The 18,260-nt window shown below is 38.3% G+C and overlaps 1 protein-coding gene and 1 long non-coding RNA gene across 4 annotated transcripts in view; one reads left to right on the forward strand and one right to left on the reverse strand.

Moving 5' to 3' along the window:
- Nucleotides 1-15,134, reverse strand: TMEM19 (transmembrane protein 19). Of its 3 annotated transcripts, XM_060306266.1 has the most exons (7): nucleotides 14,962-15,133; nucleotides 14,421-14,459; nucleotides 12,097-12,210; nucleotides 4,634-4,771; nucleotides 3,999-4,253; nucleotides 2,784-2,993; nucleotides 1-816 (listed from the first exon to the last, which is right to left on the reverse strand). In XM_060306266.1, the coding sequence occupies exons 2-7, from the start codon at nucleotides 14,446-14,448 to the stop codon at nucleotides 650-652; spliced, it is 912 nt and encodes a 303-aa protein (XP_060162249.1). In that variant the 5' UTR covers nucleotides 14,449-14,459; nucleotides 14,962-15,133; the 3' UTR covers nucleotides 1-649. The 3 variants fall into 3 exon arrangements, with proteins under 3 accessions (XP_060162249.1, XP_030722126.1, XP_060162250.1); XM_030866266.2 differs by having other exon boundaries at nucleotides 14,421-15,134; XM_060306267.2 differs by lacking the exon at nucleotides 12,097-12,210 and having other exon boundaries at nucleotides 14,421-15,133.
- LOC138842829 (uncharacterized) overlaps nucleotides 14,913-18,260 on the forward strand; it is a 13,822-nt gene continuing 10,474 nt past the window's right edge. Inside the window, exon 1 of the long non-coding RNA XR_011377764.1 lies at nucleotides 14,913-15,234. This is a non-coding gene — a long non-coding RNA (uncharacterized lncRNA). The remainder of the gene's footprint in view (nucleotides 15,235-18,260) is intronic.

Below are 18,260 nucleotides of genomic sequence, written 5' to 3' on the forward strand. Positions count from 1 at the left end.
TTGTTTCATTCATCTTTTTTTTTTTTTTTTTTTGGCGGTACGCGGGCCTCTCACTGTTGTGGCCTCTCCCGTTGCGGAGCACAGGCTCCGGACGTGCAGGCTCAGCGGCCATGGCTCACGGGCCCAGCCGCCCCAACTCCACACTTTTTACAATAATAAATGGCAAGTAATGGGAGAAGTCCAGGATACTACACTTATTCAGGCTTCCACACACATCGGTTTAAATACTTAAAACAGATACAACATTTGGATAATTGGCATGGTGACATTTCTCTGCCACAACTGAGCCATTTAAAACTTTTATTATTTTTAGTCCCTTTACTGATTTAAACAAACAAAATAAAATTTATATCTACCATGCAGGAACTTTCAGTTCAATATATAGGGACATTATAGTTTCACGGCTCAAGTTCCATTCAGCAGAAGAAAAATATGCATAAATTCTATGAGCCTTGTCTTTCACCAAAAAGATATTAGTTGTTACAATGGAGTTCAGAGAGAGGAAAAACGTGGAGTTCCATTGTAATGGAATACAGGAGAAGCTGGCCTTTCTGCTTTGTCATTACAATTACTCTTCTTGGGATGAGACTTGGAATTGCAAATTTAGCTGAATTTACCGAAGTTTTAACTTTAGTAAATGAAATAAAATTCACTGTCTGGGCCAAAAACCCCAAGCAGCTGCTGTTGGGAGCAAGAGGGCGACAAGGACAGAAGAAAACAGATTCACGGCATTGTTATCAAGAATGGGTTTCCCTGCTATGTACTTCACCTCATTCGCTGGGCTGCTGACCACCATGCCAGTGCTTTCATCCAAACCTGCAATGAAAAAGAAGCAAGTGAGGTGGAAAATCCAAATGACTTGAAAAAAAAATTAGCTTTCTCCTCCAAAGGAGATAATCTTTCAAAGATTCTCAGCCATTCGTAAAATGACTTTAGAGGATAATGTATATGATGAGTGATACAGAACCCATGATTACAAAAGGTCTCTTTGAATAAATGGGTTTCAATACACCTCAATGCTGCTCTCTCAGCAATGCTGGAATTCTTTCCAAAGTAGAAGGGAGAAACTGAAAAGCAGAGATGGCATGAAACTGGCAGACAGGGCTTGCCTTCCCAGTGGCTCCCCTCCTAGAACCAACCTGTGAGACTCCTGAGAAGAGGAGCCTCTACAATGGATACCCAGGAGTAGCAAGGTGCCTACACAAAGAAGGCACACAAAGATGAATCTAATCTGCTCCCCAGCCCACATTTTTTTCCCCAACCCACTCAATATGATCAGAAACTTCCCAGTTAGAGCCCAGTTTAGAATAAAACCTAGGCTCTTTACAAAAACGTATAATGGGTGTGTGTGTGTGTGTGTGTGTGCACGTGCGTGTGCATATATGGTTACTAACCCTTTAGTATAAATTAAAATCAGATTGCTTCCTCCTCAGCATCTAGATAAGACTAATGAACCTGAGAGAACAAATGTTCTGATGGTGGAAAGGGGAGTGGAAGGACAAGTCGATTATCTTGGGACATGAAGAGAATTGGGAGCACTGTATTCAGCGAACCATTCTCCAGATGTCTAGCCTCTTCACTGGATGAATCAAAGGAGAAAACGTGGTTGGTTAGAGGGTGGAGCAAATACACACCTAACAGAACATGTCAGTACACTGACATGACAGGAGAGCCTTAGATGCAAAGCACAGAAAATTCTGGAGAAAACGGGCTCTCTCATATATCTTGAGTGGGACTAAAAACTCAGTGGGGAGGATAGCAAACATGATGTCACAGTAGAAAAGTACATCATATGTGTAGAGTCAGATTATTAGAATAATTATTTCTCAAATGGACTCGGAAAATAAATGGAAGGAGGGACATTATAATGATCTGACTCCAAAATTCTGCGCCCGTGGGATTAGGTAAAGTCCCATAAGCAAAAGCATCTATCTCCTGCACTATCCTATCTTCCCTGCATAGCTTCTACTCACTGCTCTGTAGGAGTAATTCTCTTTCAATCAATTTGACACAAAAGAATGAGAAATTCAAAATGGTAGAGACTTTGCTCTTTCATTCTGGGTCCCCCAACAACCTGTGTCTTGGCAATTGTTTTTATTATCACATCTCTTTTTTTTCCTTTTCCATATTTCTTCCCCATTTCTTTCTTTTTTTAAAGATTTATTTATTTATTTATTTTTGGCTGCGTAGGGACTTAGTTGCAGCACGCAGGCTTTTCGTTGTGGTGCGCGGGCTTCTCTCTAGCTGTGGCGTGTGGGTTTTCTCTTCTCTAGTCGTGGCGTGCAGGCTCCAGGGCACTAGAGCTCTGTAGTTTGTGGCACGCACGCGTGCGAGCTCAGCAGTCATGGCACGTGGGCTTAGTTGCCCCACGGCATGTGAGATCTTAGTTCCCTGACCAGGGATTGAACCTGCATCCCCTGCACTGTAAGGCGGATTCTTTACCACTGGACCACCAGGGAAGTCCCTCCATTTTTTTTAAGGACACATTTATTCAGTGTCATGATCAGACTACTGCATTTAACAGTCAACAGCATGGGTGAAAAAAACAACCCTACATTAAAAATCCTTGTTGTAATGCTCTACACTTTCCACAGAAAAGAAACTAAAATAACTTATTATACAATTAGTCAAAAATACAGTCCTCGAATTTTTTGCCCATAAACATGAGTGTTGTCTAAAACATACCTTCTTTGTAGCAGCTAGGCCCTGCCACCAGTGTGCATGGCTGAGTTCCCATTCCTTTAATACACCAATAAGTTACAACAATAAGGTAATGTTCTTACCACTAAATTGCATGGTAGCTCCTAAATACGAATCCACAATTGATCCTAGTAATCCAGCCAGACCCCCAAATGCAATAATTGGCCACTGAGGAGCAGAAATGTCTAAATCATTAACAAAAACCAACTGCGTGAGGAAGTATGCAATGCCCACAAAGGTCCCTCCAAGGAGACTGGAGGCAAGGCCCACCATCGTAACTCCTCCGTTGGTCCCTAAAGAAGAACATGGATAAAATCATCTGGTTAACAATCAGCAAACACATAAAGTCAAAAAAAGCAAAATATTTTGGTACCTATCTAATCAAGACTAATTTAAAGAAAGGGTTCACTTTGATGCAATCCAAAGACCATCCTACTTAGAAAACAGGCTTTTCTCCTCAGTAACTCCTGACATTCTAAGCAGTGATGTGGAATAGTTTAGTAGAGCTAGACTGCCTGGTTTCAATCTTAGTCCTGTCATTTCCAAGTCTGGTTACTGTGGTGAAGTAACTAAGTTACTTAACTAAGTTACCTAACTTCTCTATGCCTTAGTTTACTCATTTGTAAGATGTAAATAATAAAAGGACCAATTCACATGGTTATTAAGAGTAAACAGTAATCCATGGAGAGCAGTTAGAACACTGCTTTGCACATAGTAGGTACTCAAATATGTTAACTGTTATGATGATGATGATGATGATGATGATGAAGGGGAAAAGAAGGAAAATGAGAGGAAGGAGGAGGAGACAATGATAAAGTACTAGTAGCAGTACTAGTAGTAGTAGTAGTTGATAATGATAATGGGGAAATGAGATATACATTGAAGCACTAACCACCTAACAGGCTCCCAAGAAATACTGTATCATTTCCTTCCTTTCCCTTTCCCACTGATAAGCCTGTGGGCCAATCTCTATGTTTCTATATCATTTATCTAGGAATTACTAACACTTCCTGCAAATATTATTTATTATCACCGATTTAATATCCTATAGCGATTTTCCAATTAAGGAGACAAACTGAAATTCTTAAAAGGCTTTTAAATAAGAAACACAATAAATCAAGAGGCTTTTTGTTCATTTTTTTTAACATCCTTATTGTAGTATAATTGCTTTACAATGGTGTGTTAGTTTCTGCTTTATAACAAAGTGAATCAGTTATACATATACATATGTTCCCATATCTCTTCCCTCTTGCGTCTCCCCATTTTTGTTTTTTAAAGAAACTTAAATAAAGACTCACCTACTGGAACTTTCTCCCAGGTTGTTATCAGCCTCGGTGGGCTTTTACTCAGAACAGTGCCAACTTCTGAAGCCCATGTGTCTCCAGCAGAGCAGGCCAGTGCAGCCAAGAGAGACAAACACATCCAAGAAGCAGTGTGCTGCTTGGAAAAATCTATTGGGATTTCCCCAGGGCCATTTTCTATCATGTATAGCAGGGCCAGCTCTGTGGGCACAGCTCCATTACAGAATACCTGAATCCAATTCCTCTGCCCACCTAGGAACAAAACAAGGGAATGAAAAGGACAAAAAATGTTTTCTCCTCAGGAGGAAAATCATGCATTTTTAGGAACTTACATTTCAAAACTTAAAAGAAAAATGACTAAAATTTCAAAAATGACTAAAAGTGGGATGGTAACTTTGCCCACATTCTATATTGTTTTAGAATAATGAATGATAGACTTCAGTATTTCTACAATTCTGCTGTTATTTGCTATTGTGGTAAAGTAATAATAAACTATATCAGGCTACTACTATAGTAATTCTCATAAAATTTACGTTTCAATAGTCTAAACATGTTCTGATTAAAAGCTTATGATATGTTAAGATGAAATAAAAGTTCCTATTTTAAGTAACGTTAAACATAATTCATTCTACCTTCCTTGTATTCTGAATCTAGACGTTTCTTTGTTTCTCCCCTCCATTTAGTGAGTCTTGAGGAAGAAAGAAAAAACATCAGCAAAGAGGTGAAAAAGCTGAAATTTGCAACGGTTAGGATAAATCCAACCACGAGCCCTGAAAGAAACACATATATACACAAAATTACACTTAGTCCATACATTAATGCTGTGAAAAAAAGAATGATTTTTTTCAGTTATTTTCATATTATAACTGGAAATGTTCATTTCCCATACCTTTACATTTTTACCAACTAAGATATTACCAAACAGTATAGGGTCTTTCAAGTTTCTATTTTTTACATTTTCCCCCCATAGCCTGGGATGTTTTTCTACTTTACAAGGAAAATTCAATAAATAGAGCATCCAAGAGTAAATCTGGGAGAGAAAGGTATATAGAAAACAAATTCCGACATGACAGAAGTAAGTCTCCCCTTATTAGTAATTATTTTAAATGTAAATGGGTTAAATGATCCAATCAAAAGATGGAGATTGGCAAAATGTATAAAAATATGTGGTCCAACTATATGCTGTCTACAAGAGACTCACTTTATATCCAAAGACACAAATAGTCTGAAAGTAAAAGGATTGAAAAAGATAATCCATGCAAATAAGTGACCAAAAGAGAGCAGCAGTGGCTATACTAATATCAGACAAGATAGATGAGCTCAAGACAGCATTCTTGTGACATGATCTCCCTCTCTCCCTCTTTTTTTTTTTTTTTAGCATTTCTTTTCTTTTGGGCATAACAAAATGCTCAAGGCTCATCTTAGACCTACCTTGCCCCAGCCCTGGAAGCAGCCGTTTCTCTGAGGAGCTCTGGTTCATTACAGTGGGGAATGGAGGGCAGAGGTCAAAATCTAGGCTTATGGTGTGTTCTAGTATATTTGCTTTTTGTGGACAAAGCAAGTGAATACACACACATACAAATATACACACATGCATATATATGCATGCTTATATATGGGAACATACATATGTATATACACATACACATAAATATTTGGGGAATCACAAGATCACACCCGTAACTCCAGTTCCAATCTATCTCCACAGGTTCTCTCTTGCTTTTCCCCATTCCATATTTGTATGCCTTTTTCTTTAGTTAGAACTCTGGCCTCAAACAACAATGACAATTTCACTCATCTGCTCAATCTCTATTACATCTAAAAAACTGTTTTAGAATTGCTTCACCCATACTACAACAGAAACAAACCTACTAAAAATAGTAATTTGTAATTCTCCCCTTCCTGTAACCCCAGACTGAAGGAATAAAGAATATAGTTAAATACTGGGTCCATAAGTTACTCTTTTTCTTTTTCTCCCTTCAGTGAGCTTATAGTATTCATTTAAAATACAGTTGGGTTCATCTGTTTTAGTTTGCTTTCAGTTTTAGATCCCCCCCCTTCCCAACTTCACTGATATTCTTAAACATGCTTTTAAAAGTCACACTTATACAAAAAGGTATATTTAGAGAGGTGTCACTTCCTCCCATGTCCCTTCTGCCCCTCCCTCTATATTTTGCTCTCTTTCCATTCTTTGTATGTATTCAACATCATTGTTCTCCAGTTTATCATTCCTGTGTTTTCTTTTATGAAGATAAGCAGATATATGCATGTTTTCTTATTTTTCCTTCTTCCTTACACAAAAGGTAGCATTCTCTATATGTGATTTTGAACTTTCAAGCACACTTTTGACAATTTTATCTTCCTTCTTTCAGGGAGAGAATGTGCTAGTCTGCCACTGAGTACTCAGATCAGTGGCACCCAAGAGTGGCAACCATGGGGTTCATGGTTGACAATTTCTGCTCTCTGGAACTCTTAAGATAAATAGATTGAGTTTTGCTATATTAAGATTTATTTTTATTAAATAACACAATAAGCAAAGTTCTACTAAGTAACAGAATAGATATTAAATAATTATTAAATAAGTTACCATGTATTTAATAAATAAGTATTAAATAATAGAACAAGGGACCAGGTTCCTATTTCTGTAGCAATAGGAAATTTTCTATTGGTTAGCTCCATCCTGACTGATTGATCCATCCAGAGATACTCGGTTATTGGCATTTTACTTATGTTTAGTACTTTTTTATTGAGAGTGCAAGAAATCGCTATAATGCTGTATAAAGTAAAATAAAGTGCTTCAGCTCTGGAGCTGAACAGTCTCGAGTTAAAATCTTGACTCTTCCACTTACTTCTGCATGACTAGATGTTACCTAACTTTAAGCCTCAATTTCTCATTGGTGTATTAAGAAGAAGAAGAATTCCTACCTCACTGGCTTGATGTGAAAAGTTAAATGAGATAATTTTTATAATATGCTTATTATAAACCCAGCATGTAAGAGGCCCGTAATAAATGTTATCTAATATCATTGGCAATAATGGCAGTTACAGTGGCAAAACCTCAACAAGAACATCATTATTATTGCAATTGTGTTATTATTATAATAACAAAGATGAATGTTATTATGTTACCCAACCTTTAAGTTTTTTCAATTGTTTTTAAACTTATTACAAAATTACTACATGGGTATTGGAGGGGAAAGCCAAAACATACAGAAGTCAAAGTGCCTCCTTCCCTCACCACCGCCACTCCCATCCCTTCTCTATGGTCAGTCACTGTTAACAATTTGTTCCACAGTCTTAAGCACACCCAAAGTGAGATGGCCCTAAAAAAACCTACACTGATATGCTACAAAAAGGAATCTACATCCTTTTTACTTCAAACACCTCAAAATATCACATGAAGTGATCAGTGTTCAAGTTGATGACAGGTTCGGAATGAGGAAATAAATTGAAGCTAATGTGCTTTGAAGGAATGATTTCTTTTATGTAGTCTAAAAAATATCGTAGAACTTTTTGCATCTCCCAGTTACGACAACTTTTAGATTAGTAACTGCTAACTCCACTTGGTGTCTTTTCCACCTCTTCAACCCACCTCTATCATCTTTAATCGTCCGTGCTAAGGAGTTAATTTGCATAACAATCGGATGCTCCCAAAGACTGTGAAGACTCAAGAATTATGGCTGCCTTCTGAGCTTAAAACAGGTAAATTCTATAACTGGCAGATGCCATCTAGGGAAGTAAAACAACACTGTCTACAAATGTCTTTGATAGTGGGAGTAGAGTTACCCAAAATTCCAACCAAGGGGACCTGGGAATAATATCTGGGAGACAGGAAAGGGAAAGGTAGGACTGGAATTTTATAACTTAATAAACTCAAACCTAATCAATTATATTATAAGTAATTTGCCTAGAGAAAGACTATGGGAATCAAAGGAAGGCTGGTTAGCCCAAAATACTGAATATAAAGGCCAAGAGAACCAGAGGTTGGCAGACGTAAATACTATATAAGGGACAGGACTGTTTGACCTGTGGATTTGCATTACTGACTGTTTCTCAGACTCTGTACTCTGCCAAAGCAACCTTCTCATTACAATCTGACTTCTCAAGTGGTCTGACTGCAAGAACTGGACATGTCTGAACAGTGATGTTTGTATTCCAGTTGGCCCAGCAGTTCTATATTTTATCAGATTAATAAAGTAGCATTCTGGCTCATATATTAGTCTCTTATAACAATGGCAACATAAACCAGTTTTCTTGGCTCTAATCAACTCTGGGTACCTGATAGAATGAGGTTTCTATTTCAAAAGACTGAACGCCAGACCCGAATTATGATAACCAAAGAGGTAAGGCCATCCTTGTGAGAACACACAGAGCACAACCACCGGCCCTTCCTGACAACACCTCATTGGCTGTGCACTTCCATTACACTTACAGCATCTCCTTCTGGGGATTAAATGCCTCAAACCCATCTTACTTATCATCTGTCTCCTCTGACAGTGGGATTTTTATCTATTTTGTTCATTACTAAGTCTTCAGTGCCCAGAACAATGTCTGGCATACAGGGGACCCTTACTAAATATTTGTTGAATGAATGAATAAAAAAAAAATGGGAAACCATTAAGCCTAAGCGTCTTGGCAAGTGAAATTAAATTTAAACTTGTCAAGCCAAGAGACTGATGACAAACTGTCCACACAGACATGTTCAAAGGAACACACTGAAAAACTAGACTAGACAACACTTTCTTGGAGCAAATCACCTGCACAGTGCTTTACAGTTTACAAGTACATTCTCACATAACCCCTCATGTGATCCTCTCCTTATTCTAGAAGCATTCTTTCTCTCAAGGAGACAAGAGCCCTTCACTTCAGTGTCCACCCTAAGCAATGCCTCAACCCCTCCCCTCTTCCTTCAACACTGAGGTATATGTTCCTGTGTCACAGAGGACTCTAAATACCCAGATCCTGAGGAAGTTCTGAAACTCTTCTCAATCCCAAGCACACTAAAGACATGGTATGGCAAACCTTAGTAAAATTCCTATGACTGTAATAGTAGTTGTGGAAGGAAAACAATACTAACATTTATAAAATACATGTTGCTATTTTATGAGTGCCAGGTCCTGTGCTAAGCATTTTACACGTATGACTCCTCATGATAAGTCAATGCTATAGATAATATTATTCCCTCTAATTTGATGGGTGGGAAAATTATAACACAAAGTTTAAGTGACTTGCAGTTATACTTCAGGACAGTATTCCCAAGTACTATGATATACCTTGAATCAACATTACAGTTTTTTGTCCTTAAGGAAAAAAAAAAGCTCCAAACAAAAAAGATACCAAAATTTCACAGAATGCAATGACTAGGAAAAGGGTAGTGGTTTTAAAATCAATCTACATATATTTCCTAAGCACTATTGTAAGAGCATGTAGCGCTATTCAAAAATGCTTAGGACACAGAAGAATATGATACACTCTGTGTCTTTGGGGAGTTTATTGTATAATACTTTATAGTTTAAAAAGATATGTTGTCCCACACGTTATCTTGTTTGAGCCTCACCAATAAGCCCATAAGGACCTATTTCATAGGAGATGAAGAAAGTGAGTCTCTGAGGAGTTACGTGACATGGACAAGTTCACAAAGATGGCAGATGGCAATGCTACAATTCAAATATATATCTTTTAATTCTTTTTTTAAAAGTCTTTACTGAATTTGTTATAATATTGCTTCTGTTTTATGTTTTGGTTTTTTGGCCACAAGGCATGTGGGATCTTAGCTCCCCGACCAGGGATCCAACCTGCTCCCCCTGCACTGGAAGGCGAAGTCTTAACCACGGGAACACCAGGGAAGTCCCTACATCTTCTAATTCTAAATCAAGCCAGGTAGGAGAGGAGTAGAGGCCAAAGGGCCAGGAGGCAGAAAAGGAAATGGTAGTAGGAAAGAAAAAAAAGTGGAGATCAGAAAAGTAAGAGGAGAAACAGGATCATATACAGCATGGAAGCCAAAGGAAGACAGTACTTCAAGAAGAACTTGACGCTTCTTCCCACAGGTCAAGAACAATGAAAACCAAGGCAAGGCTACCTGAGAAAGGACATTTTTAGCAAAGCATAACTCTATATTGTTATATTCAAATAGAGATTGCTCAAATTATTTGTTATAAATGAGTAATTACTTTCAAAGTGCTAACAACAGATTTCTCAATTTCTCAACAGAACTTGAACAATGTATCTCAATTATGAAGAAGGAAAATGAGCATGATTCTGAAGAACTGTGCCTAATAATAAAAAGCACCCTATACATGTTGGCTATGTGCTAGGCTCTGAGCTAAAAACTTTATAGTAATTATCTCACTTAATTCTTACTGCAATCCTAAGAATGAAATCAGGGGTGGATCAAGATTTTGTGGGTCCTGATGCTTATAAATTGGGGGCCCTCTTTTTAAAAAAAAAGCACAAAAATATCTTTTACCTCTGTAAAATTTACAAAACAAGAAGACCATGAGAGCACACTGCTAGGGCTCTTCCTAGAACCTTGAAAGGTACCATCGTAAATGAAATGCCATGAAGTTTAAGCTTTATTACTTTCATGATTTGTCCTTCTCTAGGTTAAATTTTTTTTATGCACAGGAAGCATTTATTTATTTTTTGAAATTTTAAAAAATTGAAGTATAGTTGATTTACAATGTTGTGTTAATTTCTAGGTTAGATATTAAAAACCCATTTCTCTGAAAACTGAGGTACAGAGAGGTTACGTGACTTTTCCAAAGCCATAACTATTACTCAAACTCATCCTGCCTGATTCTAGTGCTTGTTCTTTTACTTATCAGGCTATATTGCCTCCGTGAAGGCCTGCTCTAGTTTATAAAACTTCATGAAACATCTGCTGTATGTGAACACAGAGGGGATAGGGTGTCTCTACAGTGCATTAGGGCTAATGATTATCAGCATTTTGAAGGCTAAGTAGGCAGCTTCAAGACCTGCCAGTTCTAAATAATCCTTATCCTGTAGTGATCTCAGCCTACAGGAAGTATTTGGTGGTGGTGGTGGGGGGGAATCCTCATGTCTTGGGGCTTATAACACTGGTAGGATATGAAAATCCCAAAGTCAGATCAGATCCCATCAATCCCCTCGTTCAAGGCAGGGGGGATTCTAGTTTGGGATAAAATCTTTACTGTGTCCTGATAAGCCCTGTATTATCTGGCCCTTACCCACTTCTTCAACTTTATCTTACTCTACTTTTCCTTTTCTTCCTATTTTCCAGTCAAATGAGCCTTATTCTCACACCTGAACAAGCCAGGCTTGAACATATCAGGGCCTTTCTACTTGTCTGTCAGCGGAACATGCTTCTCTCAGATCTTCTCATTTCTGACTTCTTCAGGTCCCAGTTCAAAGCAACCTCTTTAGAAGAAAGGTTAATCCAGACCCTATCCACAGAAGAATGCCCCACATTCCCCAATATACACACTTTATTATCTTTAATATTTTTCTCATAAACTTTATCGTTATAAAAGTTTTATGTATTTTATTTGTTTATTATCTATCTGTACTAAAGAATAAAAGTTCCATAAAATCTGAAATCAGCTATATCCCCAGTTTCTAGAAGAGTGGCACACAGTAACTGCTCAACAAATATTTGCTAGAAGAATAAATAAATGGCCTGTCCCCATCTCAACTCTGAAGAATGAATCAAGAATACTCAGTTGGGACTACTCTGCTTCAGGCTATTAACAGCAATTTCCAAGTGCTATTCTTCTCAGTGGCTCCTCTATTTTACCTTGAGGAAAAATGTTCCAATGTTTCCGCTAGCAGAAAATTTAAACCAACTCAGGAGCAGTATAACCAAGGTCCTCAAAAGTCTATCCTACTAATCTAGTTGTTATCAATTACAAGGTTCAATTTGTACATCACACTAAAAGGGTATGTTAGTATCTGAAATTTTGACAGAATAGTAAAGTTGAGTAATGCATAACTTTATCATTGTCTAAAATATGCAACATTGTGATTCATAGGCTCATATATTCAGAATTTAGAAAACATGAGTTTAAATTATATAAGCAAGCACTTATTATATGGTTAAACATTCAGAAGAAAAACATACCTCCTAAAGCCCCACTATGATTTAGACTTTTCTTTTTAAAGCCATTAGAGACGATCAAAACGGGAACAAAAACTGAAAACAGCCAACGCCAAGGAGAAATAGGCTGTAAGTTACCTGAAAAATTATAAAGGTAGAGCACAAATTGTATGAAGTCTGCACAGGTTACCTTTGGCTGCAAGTTTTTTTGTTTTTTTTTCGGTACGCGGGCCTCTCACTGTCTTGGCCTCTCCCGTTGCGGAGCACAGGCTCCGGACGCGCAAGCTCAGCGGCTATGGCTCACGGGCCCAGCCACTCCGCGGCATGTGGGATCTTCCCGGACCGGGGCACGAACCAGCGTCCCCTGCATCGGCAGGCGGACTCTCAACCACTACACCACCAGGGAAGCCCAGCTGCAAGTTTTGATAACTGCATTCTGGATTAAAATACTGTGGTAAGTAGAGAAACTGAGATAAAGCCACCAAAGTAAAATATTCATGTTGAGAATTATATATTTTCAGAGAAACAATCTTAGTGCGGAATGACCAAATAAGTCCTGTCCAAGTTTAGAGAACCATTTACAACTATTTATAATAATGGGTATTTGACAGATATTTGGAGATCTGAAATGAAGCTCTGGTTCTTTATTTTTTTGGAAAGGAGGCATGTATTCATTCTCAAGAACTGTATAGAACAAATACCTTTCTTAACAGGATCCAATTATTCCTCTCTCTACCTTTCACAGAGATTTTTTTAAATCCTCCCACAGGCTACACAACTCAGGACGCAAAGGTTAGCAACTGATTTTTCCAAAGGTTGCATCCAGCTCACAGATGTTTTGTTTAGCTAGCATAATTTTTTTCAGTTTGAATCAATATTTAAAGTTTAGGAAATTTCGTATAAAAATCCAGATTCTTGCTTTCTGTTTTTAAAAACTGGAAGTTCAGGCCCACGTGGCAGAATTGACTACAGGTAGAGAAGTCACCTCCTTTAGACAGGTCATGGCTTTCCCATTTAAAGTCCCCGCCATTCCTGACAGACTCTTAAACACCAAGGCTGAGTGATTATAGTAAAGAAAAGTGTGAACTATTGCTTGTGCCCAGGTTTCTATCAAAAATTGGAAAATGCAACACAAAGAGGGTGAAATGTTAAAAAAAAAATTGGGAAAATCCTATTTCTAGAAGTGTAAACTGTTCCCATGTGCTTAATATGCACAGTAAAGCCTTGGAGAGCTTCACTTATCTGCATCAGGTGCCTGGCCCCAAGGGGTCACTTCAATTTACAAATCCTGATTTATTCTATGTAGTTCAAGTCATAGTTAATACTGGCATTAAGGAGAATCTTCTCACATACCTCTCCTACCCGAGCCCTCATCCCCTACTGGGAATCATTATGAACGAACAGCCTTGAAAGCACGTGTAACCTGGAGAACACGCACTCGATTATTCACATGTTTTTTTGCAAAAGGACTAAGGTCTAAAAAGGTAATCATTTATGATAAAACCATTTATAAGCGTTTACTTTCTCACTCTGTTTTTCACTTTTCCTTTGAACTGAACGGTATTGTTTTTATAAAGGGGTACCAATGAAGTTTGTACAAAGGCATACTTATGCTCTAAGGCAGTTTCAAAATCTTAAAGATTTGGGGGCTTCCCTGGTGGCGCAGTGGTTGAGAGTCCACCTGCTGATGCAGGGGATACGGGTTCATGCCCCGGTCCGGGAAGATCCCCCATGCCGCGGAGCAGCTGGGCCCGTGAGCCATGGCCGCTGAGCCTGCGCGTCCGGAGCCTGTGCTCCGCAACGGGAGGGGCCACAACAGTGAGAGGCCCGCGTACCGCAAAAAAGATTTGAGTTCAGAGTACCTCATATTTATGCAAATTGGCTTCAGCCTTTAAAACAAGTCTGTTCTTTTGCAGTGACCAAACAGCAGACAAATCTTCCAAATCTAAACATTGTATCATCATTTTACTTTTTATTTTTTACAGGACACATGAAACTGATAAACTTCCTTACTAATATTCTTATTAAAAGCATCACTAAAATTGCTTTGCAAAATTATGTTTAACCTCACTTATTTTTCACCAAGCTAGATGTAATAATTACATGAAATAAAAGACATTTTGGAACCGGTATAACTAGTATTATGACAAGCAGCATTTACTAAAAGCTTTAAAACGTTCAAGGCACTGCATATTTCCATGTTAGTAAATGCAAATCAGGCCGTGGAAATTAAGTAAACACAACAGTTTATAACCATTCAGAAGATATGAGTTTTGGCGTTCACAATGGTACTTTCTAAATTTCACCGATTAGGTTATAGAAAGACAATTTAGAACATTTATACTCACCATAATAGGTGCTTGCAGTCATAGACATAATCCAGAAAGCTAAAGAAATGCAAATGATCAGACTCAATATAACTATATTAGTTATCATCTCTATGTATTTTTTGTATGTATTGTGGTCAAGATCTGTCATGAAAAATAACAGTATGAACACCTGGGGGGGGGAAATATCTCGCGTTTCTGAGAAAAATAGTCATTTAAGTTGCCAGCAAAACATTCGTGTAGAGGCGAACATAAATGCCAACATCTTCCACCGTCCGAGAAAATAATATAAACCCAAACTATTTCTGGAAACTGGGCTGGTGGGGCGCTGCCGCAGAAGCCTGAGCGAGATTAACGCCTCCCTGCGAGAGCAAACCGCAACCTCTCAGACAGCGGCGGGCTCGCAGACCGCGGACCCTTCACACCTGAACTTCGCAACCCGGAAGGTGAAAGGGAAGAGGAAGCAGCCAATCAGCGGCCCGGGAGGGCGAGCTCCGCCCCCACCGCCCGCCCACGCGCTGACGCTGGGGGTCGGCAAATGCAGAGAGGCGAGGCGCGGTACCGGAATTTGGGGTGTCCCGGTGGCGAGCCCCGAGTGACGGAGTGCGGTCACTCTCGACGGCCGCCCGCGCAGCCCTAGAGGCCGGGTCCAGGCGGCCAGGGCCGAGGACCCTGGAGCTCAGCTCGCTCCTCGCCGCTTGTCAGCGTCCCGTGGCTCGCCTCCTGCGCGCCTGCGCCGCGGCCACCCGTGGGCGTCGCCTCGCTTACGTGAGCGTTTAAAGGGCGGCTCCAAGGTCCAGAGGACCAAGCGAGGACTGCCGTCGGCAGGGCCCTGGTACGTTTGTAATGCTCTTTAGAGTCTGGACCCTTGGAACACCTATAAAAGTCTTGTGTTTGAGGACATACCCAAACGCTGAAAAGTGAAACCACCACCAAGGCAGTAACAGCATAGAGGAATGAAAGCAAGTGAACTTAGACCCAGTAGACCATGTCAAGCATCAGATTCGAATGCTTTTTCGTCTGTGAACAGTTCATGGCATACAATATTATGGACTTCTTTGAGGTGGGGGATATATTGGGCTGTGGAAAGGGAATTTTATGACTGAGAAGATCACTTAAAAACAGCACCTGTAAGGTGCTGGACACTGTTAGCCGCTGGAAATGTAAAGATAGCTCGACATAGTTCCTGCTATTGAATTCTCAAGTAATTATTATGTGGAACATTGTGGAAATTGTTCCCGCACCTCTCCTATTTAAAGTCTGTGCATTCAGTCAATTCACTTAGAAAGCAGAACGGCTTGTCACCTTAAACAAATGAATCTTGTGGCTTATTTCACGTTTTAATTAATTTTTGTTTGCTGGGTTAACAGTAACTAATTGATAATTACATTACATTCTGAACTTTTTCAGTTAATTGCTGACAGTGTAAAAAGAGGAAGCAACTCACTTTCAGACATAGTACCCAAACGTGTTTTAACCTGCTGAAAGTAATTACTTTTTGAAAACTCACACTGTATTATATGCCAAGACTATTTGAAGCCCTTTCCTTTGGTAAGGCATACAATTAATTACCTGAGAACCAAATTTGTGAAGTAGGACTAAACAGTAGTGGACTTCTCTTACTATATGCATATGTAGTCTTTATGCAGAAATTATGTGCCCACTTAAGTTTTATCTGGTTCTGTTCAGCACAGGTAAGTAATTGGATTACCTTAGAAAGCTGACTGGCCCATATTAGTGATACTAGACAATTAGGCATAGTTATTATTAATAAAACCTAATATTTTTGTGGTTTGCATAGTGACCTTGTTTTTGTCTTTGCTTAGACAAAATTATGAACTGGTATTGCTTTTTCCCCCCCCCCTTCACTTTAGTACAGTTACAGGGTTATCTTGCCTGATTTTGGTGTTCTATGAGATTTTTGTGTCTAATAGGAAACCATGGGCTGTGCAGGCCATCTTCTAACAACAATGAAGGCTAGCTTTGTCTGGCTAGTTCCTGAATGTCACGGATGATTTTCTCTCTCATGAATACGTAGCTAAAATTGCATATTAAATAGTAACAGTGTTGGTGACTGACTCTTCAAATGAATATTTCTCTTCCATTTTTTCCCGGTGTCCAATTATTGCTGTCGTTCTTCATAAAACAAGTTATTTGAGCTTAAGGCTGAAACAATTTGGGGGAATTAATGTAGTTAAAATATTCTTTAAAAAGAAACAATGATTTTACAATCTGATAATGTTTAGAGACTTAATCTGAAAACATTTCAACAAAGTCTTTTTCTATTTGCTTTAAAAGCCACTTTCTAGCAACAGAGAATTTTATGGTTAAGCATTTTCTAAACTATATTCCTCAAGATATTGGTAGGTACGCTACCCTCCACCACCACCTCCCCTCCAAAATACCTCTGATCAAATTTAAGGTTCAGAAATTTTGTTTCCTCATAGGACTGTGAGAGTGCACTAAAGGCTCTGAGAAGTTAAGAAACTTTGAACACTTCTGTTAAATCTTTCCAACAGAGTTAATTGTTTTACCACAGATTACTTTCCCTCAGAAAACATTACAGTTTGAGAATTGTTATTGTAATCAGAGCAACAGACTGAAAATTCATTGTTGGAGTAATAATCTTTAAATTTCACAATATAAATACCTATTTATGTTTAAGTGTTCTTTGACATAAACATTTTCTGGGATAGACATTTGATACATAATATCAATTGTACAAATCATCCCAATGGCAAAAAGCACTTACTGATGCTAGGAAAATATCAGTGGGTTCTATGTACAGTCACTTTGAATCTAAGCCAAAGGAGTGATTTAGATTTTGTGAAATCTAAAGAGAAATGTGCTAATATTAGAATGGCTAATATATACATGCCAGACCCCTGAGTCCCAAAAAGAAAAAAACATACATACAAACACACACTGCCTTGAAGGAACACAGAAAATGAAGACAGATGTGTAGACAATAACATTATAATGAGATGATGACTTTATCCAAGTTATGTATAAAACAGGACTCAAGAAGAGAAGCACTTATGTCACTTTGGTACGTTAAGGAAAAGTGTCAGAGAGAGAGAGGGAGCATCAGGGCTAATACTTAAAAGATGACAGGGAGATTGCTAAATGACCAAGCTAAAGTAAGGGCAATATGTAAAGATGTGGTGGTTAAGAGAGTGAAAATAGAAATTCATGAGAATGGAGGATTTAGACATAAAAATGTCTGAAATACTAGCTAAATAATTAAACTGAAAATTCATCTGAGAGATAGGCACTATCTGCTTTCTTGGCATTGAACCCAAAGTTTTTATTTTTTTAAGCTTTTGGAGCACAAATTTTAAAAGCCTAGGCAGCAATTTGAAGACTGGTATGTTGTTTTAGATTCAACTTATTCTGAAAGGGCATTAGGAAGATGGTAGGGGACAGAGAGGGCAGGAATAAACAAATGGAATTTGTTTTTTCCCCCCGTAGACTTGAGGACAGGAACCATTTCCATCTGGTTCATTCTAGTTTGCTTAGTGTCTCTTAGTGAATGTTAAAAGTGTTTTTTAAATTAAAGTACTAAATAATATTTTAATACTTAGAAAAAATTAATAAGAAAAAATCATATCTTATTTCCTTACTATTAAAATAATGCTTTGGTAAGCATATCTACAAATAAATCTCTGTGTGAGCCTCAAATTATTGTCAGGGTAGACAGAACATTTTTATAGCCCTTCATATATCTGGTGTAGATTGTATAACCAGTATTTAAAACAGTGCAAATAAACTATAATGTATGTTTAGATTTAATTTGAGCCATAAAATGAAAATGATAATTCCTCTTCTAGGCTTTACATATCTTTATTTTGCTTACAGTTT

This window comes from Globicephala melas, chromosome 10, assembly GCF_963455315.2.
Source record: "Globicephala melas chromosome 10, mGloMel1.2, whole genome shotgun sequence".
Taxonomy (NCBI): domain Eukaryota; kingdom Metazoa; phylum Chordata; class Mammalia; order Artiodactyla; family Delphinidae; genus Globicephala; species Globicephala melas.

Coding starts and splice junctions, on each gene's coding strand:
- TMEM19 (XM_030866266.2), bottom strand. CDS start 14,550: ATGACAGATCTTGACCACAATACATACAAAAAATACATAGAGATGATA. Junction 4,254..4,633: donor AGATTCAGAATACAAGGAAG/GTAGAATGAATT, acceptor TTTTGTTCCTAG/GTGGGCAGAGGAATTGGATT. Junction 817..2,783: donor AGCTACCATGCAATTTAGTG/GTAAGAACATTA, acceptor TTTTCATTGCAG/GTTTGGATGAAAGCACTGGC.